The sequence below is a fragment of the Elephantulus edwardii genome, unplaced genomic scaffold (assembly GCF_000299155.1).
Source record: "Elephantulus edwardii isolate Elephantulus edwardi_28Jun2011 unplaced genomic scaffold, EleEdw1.0 scaffold00291, whole genome shotgun sequence".
NCBI lineage: Eukaryota > Metazoa > Chordata > Mammalia > Macroscelidea > Macroscelididae > Elephantulus > Elephantulus edwardii.
Window position 1 is genome coordinate 1864872 of NW_006400041.1, and position 17951 is coordinate 1882822.

At 44.9% G+C, this 17951-nt stretch overlaps 1 protein-coding gene and 1 pseudogene across 1 annotated transcript in view; one reads left to right on the forward strand and one right to left on the reverse strand.

Moving 5' to 3' along the window:
• The first annotated feature begins 496 nt into the window (after window positions 1–496).
• LOC102859945 lies at window positions 497–1044 on the forward strand (annotated as a pseudogene).
• Window positions 1045–8562: 7518 nt separating this feature from the next.
• The window catches only part of TMEM131 (transmembrane protein 131), a 408192-nt gene continuing 398803 nt past the window's right edge, over window positions 8563–17951 (reverse strand). The window contains exons 36-41 of the mRNA XM_006900709.1: window positions 14713–14878; window positions 12519–12640; window positions 12325–12421; window positions 11004–11101; window positions 10166–10326; window positions 8563–9621 (exon numbers count right to left, since the gene is read on the reverse strand). Of these exons, the coding sequence (XP_006900771.1) occupies window positions 9334–9621; window positions 10166–10326; window positions 11004–11101; window positions 12325–12421; window positions 12519–12640; window positions 14713–14878 (932 nt within the window). The 3' untranslated portion in view covers window positions 8563–9333. The remainder of the gene's footprint in view (window positions 9622–10165; window positions 10327–11003; window positions 11102–12324; window positions 12422–12518; window positions 12641–14712; window positions 14879–17951) is intronic.

The window sequence follows — 17951 nt, forward strand, 5'->3', positions numbered from 1 at the left end:
CTAGGAAAAGAAACAGATTCATCCTGGAAAGGGTCAAACCGGGCTGCTCCTTGGAGGCAAGGATTCTAAGGCTCTGTCTAACATACTTTGGACATGTTGCAAGGAGGGACAGGTCCTTGGAGAGGGACATCATGCTTGGTAGGGTGGAGGGACAGCACAGAAGGGGACGGCTCCCTATGAGGTGGATTGATTCAGTGACTGGGGTAATCGGGATGGGTGTGTTGGAGACGGTGGAATTGGCACAGGACAGAGCAGAGTTTAGGGATGTTGTACATAGGGTCACTATGAGTCACAAGTGACTAGATGGCACATAACAACAACAACATGCCAAGAGCTGGCGTTAGAATACCAAAAAGGGATTAGCATGTTCACTATTTCCCAAACTCAAATATTCAAGGACAAATTCAAGCCTTGCGTTTCAATACTGAAGGATTCTAATGACAAAACCTTGAATGATGTGGGAAACTTCAAAAGAAGGTGGGAGACTTCTGCCCCAATGTGTCAGCTGGGGTCACAGGCCAGTGCACTGCCTGATGAAAATGTCTACAGTAAGTAATAGAGCTTGAAGAACAAGGATCTCTACACATCCCATACTCTTGTATGTCATGGGCAAACTGAAAAGGATTAGACATCTGTAGTTTGTAGGTTCCACTTTGCCAGAATGTCTAGAGATCTTTATCAAGCACTATACTAAACAACAGCAAACTTGGAGGTCCCCAGTCTGTGAGGGAGACCCAGGGAGGCAACAGGGGACCCGGCAGTTTCAGGGGAGGTGTCGGTCCCACGGAGGAGCACCACGTGTAGGTTTTCTTAGGATCACGCCAACGCTGGGCCCACGGCTGCCATACAAAGTGTTCCTGAAAGTACAGCTGTCATAGCAGCCTTAAAGTTTGCTGCAGAAGAATTTAAAGTTCCTGCAGCAACCAGTGCAGTTAAAGCCACTGATGGAATAGGAATCAGTCCTGCACAGACTGCTGGAATGGTTTTTCTGAAGCAGGTTCTGAACTGTGAATTATTCCTAAAGATTGAGTTGGAAGTTGTTAAAATAGCTGCTACATCAAACATATCTTTTGGAATGAATTTGTTCTGTTTGCTTTTTGTAAGTGAAATCAGGCTCTATAAAATGCCAATAGGCAATAAGAGTTGAGTCTTCTAACCTTTCTGGTTATTCACACCCTCTGTGTGAAGAGGGAGAATTTATAAAATGCAACTCCCATCACTACAGAAGGACATAATCTCACAATGAGCAGGTAGTTTATTTAGGGGGAGATGGATCATCACACTGTGTGTTTCTACCTACAGAATACTAATAATTATGAAAACATCTGGAAAATTAAAATTTTAATTATGTAAAATAAAAAATAAGATGGAGGAAATATATGGAGTCATTGTACCAAAAAATAATTGTTTTGATACAGAACTGTTTTAGGAAATAGTGTGTGATCAAGAACCAATGGTAGTGAAGATCAAGCTGCAGTGAAGGCATCAGCAAAACCAGTGGGGTACCAGTCGACATGTTCCAACAATCAGAAACAGTCATGGACATGTCCACTAGCCTATGCCAAGAAATTTGGAAGAAACTACTTGGCCAACTGACTGGAAGAGGTCCACATTTTTCTCATTCCAAAAACAGAGTGATCCTGTAGATTGTGGGAATTATTGGATAATCTCATTTATATCACATGCAAGTAAAATCTTCCTGAAGATTATTTTTAAAATGCTACAACAGTACATGGACACTGTCCATAAACAGTGCATGGACCTGCCATAAATTCTAGCTGGATTCAGAAGAGGCCGTGAAATGAGTGTAGCACTGTTAATGTCAGATGGATCTTGGGTGAAAGCAGAGAATCCCAGAAAAAGGTTTGTTTATTTTTGTTTATTGTTGAGTAAGCAAAGGCATTTGACATGTGTAGATCATAACAAATTATGGATAACATTGAGGAGAATAGTAATTTCAAAAAACTTAATTATGCTCAATTGAACAAGGGAACACTGCATGGTTTAAAATCAGGAAAGGTGTGCATTCGGTTTCCATCCTTTCTGCATACCTATTCAATCTGTATGCTAAGCAAATGGTTCAAGAAACTGGACTTAACGAAGAAGGAAGGTGGCATCAGGATTGGAGGAAGTCTCATCAACAACCTACCTTATGAATATGATGTTTCTTGCTTGCAGAAATTAAAAAGGACGTGAAGTAGTTGATGGAGAAGATGAAATACTACAGCCTTCACTATAGATTGTATAGCTCAACATCAAGAAAAAGAATCCTCACCTCTGAGCCAATAGGCAATATCATGATACACAAAGAAAAGACTGAAATTGCCAAGGATTTCATATTACTTGATCTGATGTGCTAGGGAAATCTACTGTCAAGAACTTCTACTGTCAAGTGTTAAAAAGTAAGGATAAATTTAAAGACAAAAGTATGTCTGTTGTAAACCATGGTCTTTTCAAATGCTTCCCGCACATCTAAAAGTTAGATAATGAGTAAGAAAGACTGAAGAAAAATTGAGCCTTTGAATTGTGTTGGTTGGTGAAGAATATCTCATGGTCTTTCAGAAGAGCAAAGAAATCTGTCTCAGAGGAAGCACAGCAGGAAGCGCCTGTGAGGCGAGGATGGCGCCTGTGAGGGGAGGACGGCGACACCTTGTCTCACATCCTTTGGACATGTTGTCAGGAGGCGCCAGGCCTTGGAGATGGACATCAGGTGGGGAAAGGTGGAAGGTCAGAAAAAAAGAGCAACAGACCTTCATGTAGATTGTTGTTGTTGGCTGACCCTATGCATGACAGATCTGAACCCTGGCCTGGCCTGAGCTGTCCTCATCATCTCGGACACATGTGAGCTCACTGCTGTAGCCACTGTGTTTGTCAGTCTTGTTCAGGGTCTTCTCTTTCACTGGCTCTCCCTCTTTTCAAGCATGATGTCCCTTTCCAAGGAAAAGCCGCTCCTACCAACATGTCCAAGGTATGTTCTGGAGAGGGGGAAATCGAGCTGTTTCTTGGAGGCATCTCACAATCTTTGGACATGTGGCCAGGAGAGACCAGTTATTGGAGAAAGACATCATGCTTGGAAGGGTGGAGGGACAGTGCTGGAGAGGAAGACCCTGGATGAGGTGAACTGACACAGTGACTGGGGTTACGGGGCATGTGTGTTGGAGACAGTGAAATTGGCTCAGGATAGGGCAGGGTTATTCTACATAGGGTTGCTATGAGTCGCAGATGACTCGATGACACATTAACAACAATGGACATCATAATTATACCTGGCAGTAAGCAAATATTTGCTGTGTTTTCTGATTGCCATTGATGGCTGTTTTCTATGATTTGTTTCCTTTCATAATCATTTCTTAAAATAAATTATTTCATAGCAAAGAGGTAGTTTTCTTAAAAAGGTCCATTCTGGGTGATTCATACACTGTTGTTAATACACTGTGTGTCCATTTGCGTTTGGTAACTAACTTAAAGTTGGTAGACCCAACCCATTCAGCAGCTCCATGGAAGGAAAATCTGGTGACCTACTTCCGTCAAGAACACAGCAGAAAAGACCTAAGGATCTGTTCTCTGAAACAAGCACTCCTATTATTAGTTCAATGGAGTCTTCTTTTGAAAGGGATGTAGTTACAAAAGATGACCACAAGGTGTCACTGTTCCCAAAGCAAAGTCCCCTCAGCCCCTTGCACTGCCCCTCCTGGGGATCCCTGCTTTCTTTTAAGGATCCCCTGCCCTGAATCCTGTCGTGTCCACCCTAGAACTATACTGGGGATCTTTTCTCCAAGTATCTCTGAGCAAGGTCTTCCACACCCTCACAGGGTTCCTGGACCTGCCCTCTGTGGCCTCCTTGCTAGTCAGCCCACACATGTGTGCTTCTCTCTGCCTGGAGCCACCAGGAGTGTTTGAGCAGTAAATGTCCAGGATGCAGAGGGTGTCAGAGCATCTGGAAGAGAGATGTACCAACCAGGTGGGAGCAGACTGTGGACAAGGTGCTCCTTGTGCTTCCTCTCCCTGTCCACCAGCTTCTAGCTCTCCCAGAACCTCGGAAGGGGCAGAAGGGAGAGTTTAAAGAGAGTTATTCTGAGACTCCCCATGCCTGGGACTTCTGGGCTCCATCAAGCTTCCTGAGTCCCTTGAGACTGTAGCCTCATCGGGTACCCCAATTTTACCATTCCCAACCTACTACCCTGGCAGCCTTGTGGACCAGAGGAGAATTGAGGCCCATGGTCAAGCTTGAGGCACAGAGAAAAGGTTAGGGGAAAGTCTAGAAGTAGGACAGGCATCAGCACCAGTGGCCTGGGCCTGGGCAAAAGGGATGGAATAGAGAGGAGCTGAGTGAAGCCGTTTGTGACACATGCTTGCAAACGACCCCCCTTGGGAACCCATGGCTGTTACGTCATGGCTCTCTGTGGGGGTACCTCCTCTCCCAGAGGAGAAGGGTTTTCTGGATTGTAATATTTACTAAAGCAGGCTCCCAAAGTTCTTCCCTATCTCCACTGGGTGAATTAGGATTACACATCTTTGTGAGTTGAGGGCAGGCTCGGAATTCCTAGAATGTTCCTCTAAATGCTGACACCAGCTTGAAGGACAGACCCCTCTCTTTGGTTCATAGAAAACACCTGCTTCTCTAAATATCTTGCTTCTGTGTATTTCTACAATAGATTTCTGGTGGCTTAGGCCATAGGGGGTTGAAATGGCAGTTCAAACCCAGAGTCTCCTCCTGAGCCTCTTAAACCTCACTGGAGAGTCAGCTATGGGTTGGCTCTGACCGGACCGTAAGGAATTTGAGCTCTTCCTTTCAGGTGCCTTGTTCTGAGGGTGTGTGCCATGTGTAAGGCAGAGAGTTGTCTCAGCTGTAATGGTGGAAGGCCCCAGAGTCCTAGAGCCCAGGGGAGGCCTCTGAGCTGTGAGGGGATCAATCTGGTAGACTTCCTACATATCATGCAGGCAAAGGTGCAGGGTCAGAGAAAGAGAAGCAACAGCTAAACAAAATGGATCGACACGGTGACTGCAACGTATCAGAAGGTGAGGATGGCGCAGGGCAGGCCAGGGTTCAGACCTGTTGTTCACAGGGTCACTATGAGTTGTAACTGACTCTACGGCACTTAACAACCACAACAGTGTTCTTTTTTTTTTTTTTTTTTTTTCCACAACAGTGTTCTTAAAGTTTCTGATTTTGTTCAATTTTTCTGGTGTTTAAGTACAATGTTAATGTAAAAATACATTCAGTATTTTTCAATCTATACCAATATTTTAAGTAATTAAAAAAGGAAAAAGGGCTTCCAATCAGTTACTGACAATCCAACATTTACAAAATAGTATATTTGAGCCATTTACATTACATATTTTTCTGTGTAAAATTGATAAGCATTTCTAAGAATTCTGTTAAGGGTCTAACATGGGAGGGGGCTCATGGGTGGGGTGTGATGTCAACTCTGATGCTATCCCCCATCAGACCACTATCAAGCCAGCAATTAAACCCAGTCAGGGTGCAAGTGGATACTCCACAGTCGCCAGTGAAATCCAACATGTGACATGCAAGGCCCTTTCCACAGACCGCTAAACGTGCCACTTCTCTGTCTTCTTACTCCTCAGACACAACTCTGTCCCACTTCTCAACTTCCTCTCTCTCCCTGAGATCAATTTGTTCAGAGTTCAGCCTGATTAATGTTAGCAGATCTCAGAAGACACGATGAGCTAGACACATGCTGCCTTGAGACCACAGGACATCGACCAGTGTGTGGCATGGCATAGTGGCTAATGTGTGGACTTGTGATCAGTCTGCTCCTCAGTCAGTCATTTCTCAGCTAGAGAACATTTTTAGTGACCCTTCAAAGACTTTCTTTCCTTAGATGGGAAATGAAGATTGTCCCTCCATTCCTGAAAGCTTGTGGGTTAAATGAGTCAGGGGTCAGTCGGGTGCCTGGCAGAGTTAATTATGTGACCCCTATGACAGATGAGCAGCCTCATGGCATTTTCTTGGCCACATTGTGACATGACCAGGCCAGGTCTTCATCCTATGGAGCTGCAGGGTGGGTGTGAACTGCCAGACTTTTGGTTAGCAGCTAAGAAGCACTTAACCACTGTGCCTTCTGGGTCCTGAAGTATTTCCCCCCCCTTTTTTTAATTTAAATAGCATTCAGTTTATTATAAATAGTACTGGCTTTCCATATTTCCCCTTTTGATTTTATAATTATGTTATCATCTGAATAAGCATCCTTTATACACAAATAAACAAATACAACAAATTAAACATAATAAACTCAAATAAATAATTTCAAAAATCTCCATATGATAAGGATTCAGGTTGAATATTCCTTGAAAGTTTAAAATCGTCCCATTGCCACTTATGCTTGTCAAAACCAGTTCTGATTAATCTCCTTTGTCAGTGTGTCCTTTGCCATTCCCTATCACTCCTCTCTGAGAGAGATTTCACCCTGATTCATAAGGAAAAGGGGGTGACATATTCTCTTAGCTACTTACTGCTGAAAAGGGACGCTGTAGGTTTCAGGGTGAGGATCTTCTCTCACTAAAGGGCCCCTTTGGCAACAGGAAACACGTAGACCATTGTGGAAACTGATTTTGGAATTTAGATGTACTGTTATCATTTGTGCTTAGCCATACATGCTCATATCCTTGAAGATGCATCATGGAACTGTTGCAGCCTAGAAGACACAAATTAAACTAACAAGTAAAAAGTACATGAGCCAAAAATTAAAAAGCAATAATATTCCAAGTAGAGGTTCTAACAGTGGCACAAATCAAGTTACAGAGGGAAGGTAGTTCTTAAAATAATAGCACTTTGTCTATTATAGTATAAAGGTTAGGAACCACAAGATGTAGAGGCTCAACTATGTCATTTATTGTTCTTAAGTCCTAGACCAAATTCCATCTACCACTGGGTTGTTTTACAGCTCGGAAGTCTGCATGCAAGGCAGAGGTGAAGTAAGGAACTGCTTATGAGGTTTTCCGTCCATTCCAACAACTAAGAAATAGTGACAAGAGTTGGGACCTCAGAAGGCTTTTAGGACCAAATAATAGGCTCTTGTGCCCAGGAGAAAATGAATATACTTACCAGTAATGTTAATGCTCACCCATGGCTCTTCTGGGAGGATCTGAGTAGTTGAAGCTTCCTTCTTTGTTTCCAGCTGGGAGCTGGTGCCTGTCAGTCCTGTCAGCCAAGAGGACCTGATGTGAGCCACCCTTGGACAAGTGTCCTTCAGATCCACACTTAAAGCAAGTGAGTGGGAGCTTCCTCTCTACTCCCTTGCCTATCTGTGGCTCTCGTCTGTGACAGTGTCTACTGAAGTGGCCCAGCTTTCCACAGTGGAAGCAATTCTGACCTCCTTTATTACCTTTGGGTGCCACTGATTATGAGTAAGACTTCCTTTTCCTGACACAGGTCCTAAACTGGCAGCAATAGCTTCCCCAATAATTTTGGCCATTCTCTGGTCTTTTCTCTTCCCTCTAGATCCCAGTCATTAAAAGAGGGAAAAATTTAAACAAATATATAACAAATAATTTTGAAAAGTATAATTTTTTAAGTTGAAGGCTAGAAATATTATCAGTATGATCATTTCCAATCCAGAGATACATATTCCAATGCAGTTCCTATTTTCCATAAATGGTTTTGGTAAGAATATTGTAAATGTGGATAAAGTTCCACTATTCCTCCTCCATGCCATGATATAGTGTTATTAGCATAAGCAGTTATAAATCCATTGCCTTCCTTAAACTTTTTTTTTTTAATTTTTTTGTGTGAGTGTACTGTCAAATCAGGTCTGACTGGTACAGGAGGAGATTGTCCCTCCTTTCCCGGCAGAGCATATGGTGGATTCGAACCATGCGCCTCTGGGATTGTAGTTGCAGCTCCTTGCCACTAGGCCACCAGAGCTCCCCTACTCTAACTTTTTTTAAATTTAAATTTATTATAAATTTCAGTAAAAATTTACAGAGACTTTGGATTTCCATTCATTCATTGTTGCACATGTCCTGGAAGTATTTTATTTTCTCAGTCTCAGGGCAGCCTTTTTATTTTAAAAAATTGTAATTTTAATGAACGTTTACAGAAAGATTGGGTTTTCATTCTTTCATTGATGGAAAACTAGCAATTACTGTGGGATTTTTGGGTTGTTTTTAGGCTTTTATATTTAGGACAAGGAGAGGTCATGGCATGGTAACATGCTGAACTATTAACTAAAAAGCTGACAGTGTGAATGCACCAGCTGCTCTGCAGGACCATCTGCCCTCTTGCTGTATTTATAGTCGTCCAAGCCTGCTAGAGGCTGCTGTGAGCCAGGGTTGAATCAGGAAGGGGTCTGCGGTTTGGTAAGTGCAGGAAAAAGGCTGAGGTCACTGGGTGAGTCCACACGGTCTTCCATGTGCCAAGGACTCTCAGGAGTTGCCAGGACCATGCACAGAATTAAGTTAGCCAACAGAGGCTTTGAGAAATCAATGACCACGCTGACCAGGCCACTCAAAATTATCAGTACTATGATGGTACTTTGCTGGGACAAAATCCATGTAAATACATTTTGCATGGAAAGAAAAAGATACAATTCAAACTTCTGAAAAAAGCATCATTTATTTCAAAGTACAACACAAAGTTGTATTTTTAAGAAACACACATTCAATCTTGTATCTCAAGACTTGGTTATGTGCATTTCAGTTCATCTTGAAAATAAATTCAGGTATACAAATGTTACATACTCTGAGTACAAACAGCACAGAAAATGCCTATGGTCTCAACTGAATGTGTTTGCATTCATTCACTGTTCTCAAAGTTGACGTTTACATTTCTGTAATCTGCTTTTAAACCAAGACAGCCTTACTTTAAAAAAATACTCTGCAATTTTCAGCACAAAGTCCTTAGCTTTTTGTAAAATATTGATCTTAGTGCATAATACTGTGAAATTATTAAAAACCAAACTTGGTAATTTAATAAAATTGTCACATGCCAGGACTGCTGAATTAACTCAAATTATTTTCCCTTAGGTGTGATGTCAAATTTGTATTTTTACAGATAAATAAAGCATGGAAAAATGGACAAGTGGGAAAACATGGTACCAGTTAAGGTTCTCAGATGTGCAGATCCTATCAGAGTGAGGAGCTAAGCCCAGACTTTTCTCTAAAAGCACAATAGCAAATCTCGTAGTATCATAATTGCAAGAAAGATCTGAAAGAAGCGAGTGGTACAAGCCTGCCCAGCACGGGTCTGTTTGCAAAGATGAGGAGGGTGGGGAGTGGGAAGCTACAACAGCAAGAGCCTTAGGAAGATGTCTCCAAAACTGGCATATCATGATCTGGATGCAGGACCCCCCACTTTATTTTAATGTTTGCCTAATTTCCATTCCCCTGAGGGTAGTGTGAATTAGACCAAGGGTCGGAGCTTCTTCTTCCAATTGTGGGGCTCCATATCCGCCACGGGTTGTAGGTTTGTCCCAAGTCGTCAGCTGGGCTGGAGGCAGAAGGAGAAGGAGCAGGAGAGGCTTCTGTGCCCATGAGGCTGATACTGGATAAAGTGCTTGCTGGGGTAGTGAAGGGGAGGGCACTGCTGAGGCTGCTGGACCAGATCGATGTGCTGAACGGGGTGGTGGACCATAAGCCACTGGTGTTGCCAAGAATGGACTGTGGGAAAACAGAAAAGCCAGTGAGCTGTGGGGGAACAGTTCAAAGTGAATGCTCCAAGTAGGAGCTGGCCCAGAGACTTTGTTGTTTACTTTCTTTAAAACAATCTATCCCCACAGTTACCCAGAGCCTGAGCTGTGATTCTGAGATTATATAGCAGGGTTGGAAAAACTACAGCCAAATTCAGTTCTGTCCATTTGGTAAGTTACTCTCACTGGACACTGCCCATTGCTTATGGTGTCTAGGGAGCGCTGGTGGCCTAATGCTAAGAGGCTGTGCTGCAATTCCAAAGGCATGCAGTTCAAATCCAACAGCTGATCCATGAGATAAAGTGATGAACTGCCTCTGAAAACTTGATCGTGTCTAACAACAATGACAACAATGACGACTGCCTCTGTCCTTTATAGTCTGCAAAGTCCTTCTGGCTCTTTAGAAGTAGCTGACACTGTTGTGAAGCACAGCTCCAGTGCTGGTGACCACTCAGGAGAGGGTGGTGGCAGGCAGGTGGCTGGGAGGGAGTCTCCACCTCCGGCCTGGTACTTACCGCGGCTGTGGAGGCTGCAGGGCTGGAGCTAACCGGCCAGGAAGGGCTGGGGTCTGTGGCCGGAGACTCCCACAGGTACGAAGGGCCACTGCTAAACTCACTCCAGCTCCTCTGTGGGGCTTGGCTGCATGACCGAGATAACCCGAGTTTGCTAAAAACTTCTGAAAACAAAAATCAAGTGGTTTTATTTTGCAGTGATCCCCTGACTAGCTGCAGTCATTCAGTAGCACACATCTCCCAGTCTCAGTCACCCCTCTAGCACTGTGGGGACACAGCAGACATGGTCCCCAGGAGGCATGCACATTGCTCATGATTTGCACAATTTATCCATTCTCTTTACTTAATGCATCAGGATGTGAGCGCTGCCCCACTCTAATAGCATGGACACAGCTAATGAACACCTCACATGTCTGCTGGTAACGCAGCTGGTGCTGTCAGGCGATATGGAGTTGGTTTCACCAGATAGTGACCAAATATGGCAGTGTAGACTGTCACATAGGGAGGTGGGATTAGGAGACACTCCAGCACAGCCAAGCACCAAGCTTTCAAACAGGCTTCTTTCCTGAAGCTCCTTCAAACAAATGGGATTTGGGGCCAGCCTGCACTCTGAACAGACAGTACCGGGGTGTGTGGAGACAGAAGTCCGAGAACACATTCAGGGAAGCAGGAGCCACACTTGCTTCCCTCAATCCAGCCCTTCCACCTGCCTCTCTAGTGCTGGATGCATTGCCCACACATGCCTGCTCCACCAAGCAGGCTGCCCGCTCTTGTACCAACAGATAAACGTAGGGCAGCTCTTCCCACTTCCTTGTCTACAGGCTTAGTTATAGATACTCACCACCAGTCAGATTAAAAGAATTTCCAAAGGCCGAGAATGAGTTGAGGGGTGTGAGGTCAGGGCTGCTGGGGTTGCTGTCAGGACTCCACAAACACGAGCTAGAGATCACAAAAGGGAAACACGTGATGGTTAGCGAGGACGGCTCAGTGCACACTTCAGAGACTGGAGCATCCTCGGTAAAGGAGGCGGGGAGACCTGCGAAAGGCTTCCAATCATATCAGAGAACCCGAGGCTCCCAATGGCTGATCACTAGCAGAGAACTTGGGTCAGAGCAAGAGTCTGACAGAAAAAAAGTGATTTGGTCATGAAAACTTTAGTCGAATGTTTTAAATCTAAGACTCAATTCCTTTCAGTCCAAAGTAGGTAAAATTGAGGCTTTCCTGATGGCTTTGTTAGACTACTTTTGCTATGTAGTGAGGAACATCAGTTAGGATGATTCGGGCATGCCCCACATCCGCTGTCGGGAAACAAGCAGCTGCTGGTCAAGAAAGTGGCTTTTAACACAAATCCGTACTGGTTCTGATTTCCTTTCTCAGATACGTTTTTGTTTTTCCATCTGTAATGATCAGATTACATCCTCTCGTATGCTGTTATGTGCTATCAGCTGGTTCTACCACATAGTGACTCTATGGACCCCCTTTCTGCCCAATCCTGGTGGAGGAGGAAGAGGGAGCCAGCCAACATGGGGATCGTGCTGCTCCTCTGCTGAGCCTTTACTGACTGAGAAATGTCACCAAGCATACAGAGGAGAAAGGAGGCTTTTCCGTTTCTACCAGTAGAAATTTCTTTCAAGTAATGTAAGGAACTGAATTTTCCCCCCGCCCCGTTCTTTTAGAAAAAAAGCAAGCAACTTAGAAGAGCCAGTCATTTAGACAAATGTCTACTGGTGATTTAGGGAGAAATGTCTGAAAAAGCACATCGAGAGACAGAGGATGCTAACTTGACTTAAGTAGCTTTTCTATTGTGGTTGTTATGTGCTGTTGAGTTGACTACGACTCACAAAAGCGTTGATTCCCACCCCATCCTGAGCCAACTTCACCAGCCCCCATGGCTATCCATCCAGGGTCTTCCTTTCCTGCACTGCTGCTCCACCCTTCCAAACATGATGTCCTTTTCCAAGGACTGGTCTTCTCCTGGCAACATGCTCAAAGTATGTGAGATGGGGCTTCACGCGCCTTGCCTCTAAGAAGCAACTAGACTTCATCTTCTCCAGGACAGACTTGTTTGTTCTCTTGGCAGTCCACAGTATGTTCTGTACTCTTCTCTAGCACCATAAATTACCTCTTAATCCCTATTCCATGACAGTGGTCTGTCTGCTTACCTGTCTGAGCTATCGCTGTCAACAGGAGTGTGGGAAATGCCCAGGCTGCTGGAAAAATCGGTTTTGCTAGAAGACACTTTAGCAAAGCCATTGCCACCTGTAACAATGGAACCCGAATCAGTCAAGGGTCACAAATGCCACTCAGGCCAAACACAAAGGTGGATGATGGGTCTTCGTGATGTGAAGCCACTTACCTGGACTCTTGTCATAACCAGCTGTGACTGCAGCAAAGGTGGGGTTGCCATTCTTTCCTGGGAGCGAGGTGGCTTTTGTCAGCTTGTGTTTGCTTCCACTTGGCTGCTTTGTTTTCAAGTCACTTGAAGAAAGAAACAAAGAAGAGGGCACTTACATTGGGGGCAGTGGGGCCTGCTGGCTCAGCGATTTCCTGACAGGGACCTGAGCGCATGACCCAGGGCATGAGCGAGCCTCCTGAGTGAAAAACACTCTGAGACCCAAAACTGCCTAATCATATAGAAACGATTTCTGGGAAAGGGAAGAAAATAAACAAACTTACTACAAAATTTATTAGGGCGGGGACAACAACTGTTGTTAAGTGCTGCAGCTGAGTGTGACTCATAGTGACCCTGTGAACAAGAGAGCTGAATCCTGTCCTATACAGCGTCATCCTTATCATCCCCAACACACTGGGGGTCATCGACCCATTTCATTGAGGGTCTTCCTCTCCTTCGCTGACCCTCCATCTTTCTAAGCGTGATGTCCCTTTCCAGGAACAGCCTCTCCTAACATGTCCAAAATATGTGAGACGAGGCGTCAACATCTTTGCCTCCAAGGAACATTCTGTTGCACTTTCAAAACATCTCAAAAATCTGTGTGTTCTTCTGGCTAGAAAGGACTCAATCACATTTCAGAGAGAACTAGAGAAAAGGGGGGCAGTGGAATAGAATGAGAAGTTAGGGACACAGATCTCAGAAGTCTCCTTCCAATTTGGTCAGCATGGCCAGGGCCATGGAGGGCCCAGCAGCAGGGCAGCCTCCTTGGTTCTGGCTCTGTTGGACTCTAATTAAATTTGGGGTGGACTTGCCGGGCTCCTAGAGGAGTGTGGTTCTGGCACCGGAGGGCTGGGACTTTCCTTCTTCTGTAAAGCAGGGATCCAGCATTGCCTCATCATATGCTTGGTTCAGAATGAATGAGGTCACCACTGCACAATACCTAGATAATGCTACCATGTGGGAATAGCTCAATGGCTGTTTTTTTAGGCTCTTCTTTTAAAAATATTTATTATTTTTCCTTATTCATCGTTGCATATTTTCTCCTTCCCCTCCTCCAGCCCACCCTGCAATGTAGCCCTTATTCCAGACTGTTCTCATACTATTTCTTTTGGACAGTTCTTTCCCTCATCTGTTTCAATGGAGTGTTCATTATCTAACCATTCTTTTTCCATTCTCTTCCCAACCCCTCAGGTCCTATTTTATAACAACACTGAAATATTTCACTCTGCAGAATATTCTCTAGGCTACCCCTTGTTGTATAATGTATTATGAGTTCTGTATTTTTTAATGTTGCATAGTTTTCCATTGTGTGAAGGTACCATAGTTTTTCTATCCATTCGTTTTGATGGGCACGTGGGTTGCTTTGCTATTGTGAATAATACAGAAATAAACATGGGTGTGTATACACATGTTTGAGTTGTGGTTCTGGTTTCTTAAGGGTATTTTTCCAGTAGTGGAAATGCAGAGGCAAATGGTATTTCTATTTCTGACTTTCTGAGAAAGCACCAAATCACCCTCCACAGTACCACTTTTACACTCCCACTAGCAGTGGGCATTTAACCACCGAGGATACGTGAAGTCTGGAGAGGAGCTCAGCTGACAGGTCAGGCTCCAGGCTCCAGGGCTCCCTATGCCTAACCGATGTCATGGAGCATTTGCCAGGAACTGCTCCAAACATTTTACATGCAGAATCATTTAGTCTTCACAATCCCTGTGAAACACACTACCTTCATTTTAGAGAAAATAAGGTGCAAAGCACAAATCTAACTTTCATCTAAGAGTGGGCAGTCAAGCAGAGTGTGCTTCAGATACTGCCCTCCGAACTATCAAGCTAAAGAGAAAATTAATGTCCAAGAAATCCCAGCCTCAACCCATAGGCAATCTTGTCATCCTCAGATCATTCTTACATGTAGGCTCACCGACTCCTGATTTAGGATATAATTCTAGTATGAGAAGTCACGTGCTTCTCAGCCCGGGTGATGAAAACCAGAGCGTGAGAATGAGGAGAGGGCTACTGTGGGAAGAAGAGTGAACTGTAGAGACCAGGCAGAGTGGAGACGGCAGCCTGCAGCCTTGCCTTCTGTGTCTGCAGGGACAGTGAGCAGCACCTGGCTGTGGGCAAAGCTTCCATCCAGGGAGCAGGCGAGCTTGTGCCTACCTGCTGCAGCTGCTGTTGACAATGCTGCTATAGCTGCCACGTGTCACAAATGGGCACGGGGCAGCAGGGAGTGAGGGTGAGGCAGGTGTCGGTGAGGTCTGGCGTTGTTTCAAGAAAATGTCTGCGTTGAGGGTTTGCAGAGAAAGTTTATAAAGACTGTCAGCAGCTAGAGATTGGAAACAAGAGAATAAACATTAATGTGCTGTCTTAAGAATACACTCAAGCTTAAAAGAGGTAACACATGGAGTCCAATCAGAAGCATATATATACCTCAGGCAAGGGCATCATCAAATACCTCCCTTCCCTTAGCACACTTTTCTGCAGAGATGGGATGCAGTATAAATACACATGGAGAGTAACTGTGCACATTTGCCACATGTACTGTTCAGGCTGCTGCCACACAGGCTCTGTCTTGTGGGGGCTCCAGGTCTGAGAGGACATGCAGATAGTCAGTTGTCCCAACAATTTTCAGATCAACTCTGTCTTCTCTGTTTCATTCCCTGCCAGCACAATGCTGTCCCAATTTGGAATGCCGCTCCCTCTGCTCCCCTCCTTTTTGAGCCTTTAATTTGTACAATCCCTGCTTTACAATGGATGAAATTTCCTTATCTCCTGAGAGTGGCCTGCTCCACACCTTACACCCCAAACTCCAGAGCCTTGGTTTGCACGGCAAGTCCACTACCCTTGTTCCTCCAGCTCTAGTTACTGCTCCCAGTACCTCAAGTTCAGAGCCTGGATGACACTGCAGATCCCTTGGCCATGCCAAGACTCCAGTTATGGCACTGCTAATCACAGAACCTTTTCCTTTTCAGCCTAAGCTGTCCACTCTCCATCTTTACTACAACCTTCTTCTATACCAAGAATTATCCTCTACCTTCCTCAACAGTGTAGGCAGCTGATAATTTTGTCTTTGATCCATCTCCCTCTTGAGTATATGTAGTCCCTTCTTTACTGCTATGTTTTGAGACCTACTCCTGCCCCTGGGGTCCAGTGCTCGCTCCTGTGTGGATTCTCATCTCTACATTCCTGCCATCCTTTGCTGGAACCTCCAAAATCAGTGTGCCCATGAATGCTACAATGAAGGCATTATCTTTACCATCTGACACTTCCCATCTGCCTCTTCCATGACACCATTGACACCTTCTTTCAGAAATTAGGGCCCCTCTGTGAACTGCCCCACACTGCGAGCTGACTGTGCACACTGTCACACTACGTCAGCCTGCTCACTGCCCTCCATGCGCACAGTCGCTGGGCAGCGTGCAATGCCACTCTGAGGTGCTCTCTCTCACTTGAACTGTTCTCTACATTCACTGCTGCAAAAGACCTCAGTAAATGTTGACAGAATGAAACAGGACATTAAGAAAAGTTAGGAAATGATCTGTGGAGTAGTGCTTGAAGTGGGAAGAAAAGAGAGGGGCTTGGGAGGAACAAGACCAGGACAGGGCGTGTGCAATCAGAGACCTTTGGCTTAAATATGACCAAATTTCTTCTCTGTGCCATTTTATTTGCCTCTCTTTTAACAATTCTGTGTACTTTAATTATTTTTTAATGATAAAATTATTCAAGAAAAAGTTTCTCAGTCCTCTTATTGTACAGGTGCTACCTGCATGCACAGGCAGAAGACTACCTGCTGTGATTCAGGTGAACCCTGGCTGGACTGTCTTGAATAAGCCAGACACCTGAGCCTTACGGACATTGGAAGCCCAGCTCTGTCTGAAGTGCGGGCTGGGGGAGCACTGGGGGTGAGCGTGTGGAGCGGCGCACTGCTAACGAGAGGCTGCGTCTTTCTGCAGCAGCCTTTCACCAGCTGCTCCGTGGGAGAAAGATGGCAGCCAGTCTTCTCTTGTACGACTTACAGCCTTGGAAACCCAATGGAGGGTCAGCTATGATTTCATTCAGACAGGATGGCAAAGAGTTGTGAGTTTTTTCCTAACCAGGTGCTTGGAGGGCTCTGAGCAAGAGAAAATGTCGAAGGAAGAGAGGGAAGAGAAGAATATGCCAATGTAGGAGCAGTGAGGCAGAAGACATGCCCTATGCAGCACTCTGGACTGACTCACGGTGATTTCATGGAGACATATTACATATGAAGTGGGGCCTTGCTAGAACTTTCTAGAAGTCTGGTGGTGAAGACAGAGAAATTACAGAATTAGAGAACAGTGTAAACTATTTCTTGACAGGAGAAACAAAAGGATTCTACTGTTGCTGGCCTTTAAGAACAATGAACTTCTTTGGCTGGCCAAACCAAAAAGCATGACACACACACTGGCAGAGGCCGTACACCCCTGTGGGCACTGGTGGGCTTGCTGGATGAACCTTGACAGGAAGTAGATGCTGAAGGCACCACACTTCCCCAACATTTTCTCCTCTGGACCATCTGCCAACCACTTCCCATGCTTCTTCCCTCTGGAGAGTGGACCTAAAGTCCCATGAAGATGGAGCCATCTTTTTCTTTCTAATCCAAGAAAAATGCACCAACATGTGCCTCAGGGGCTGCTGGTTGGCAATGATGTCAGAGGCACTTGTCTAGTTTTGAATACTGTCTGGTTAGCATGCCTCCTTTCCTGGTATAATAGCACTGGGCTCCTCTGCTGAACTCACTTCAGCAGGCTTGATGCCAACTCCTCTGGGCTCCAAACAAGCCTGGGAAACAGGCCTCTAGGGAAAGCTGCAAACCTGAAGGACAGGCAGTTTCTCTGATGGTAGAAGTGGCACATGCATTATGGGGAACTCCCCAAAGTATAAGCCAAGGATCAGATGAAATCTGCAGGGATCTGAGGCACCACAGGGTGCTTACCCTTGGTCTTCAGTAAGCACACACATACCCAAAGAGCTCTCAAGATACCTCAAACGACAAAGGATGAAGGATTGCATCTTACTCCAACAGAGAAAAGAAAAAGTACTAAAAGGGGCCATAAGAACTCCAGGTTTTTAAAAGTTTCTCTTCCCAGAGAAAACTAGAGGTTCATCACAGGACAGGAGGTCCTCAAAGCCAAGGATCGACTAAGGCAGCGACTGTAATAATGGGCTCAAGCAGAGCAGAAGTGGGGAGGATGCTAGGTGCTACACAGGCTGTTCTACATAGAGCTGCTCTACTGTTCTACACAGGCTGCTGTGAGTGAGCAGACACCACTGGCACCTAACAACTTTCTAGGCTCTGTTTACACAATGAATGCAGACAACACAGCCCTTTGCCTTCATTTCCATATTCTTTTTTTTTCATTTTTCAAATAATTATTTAT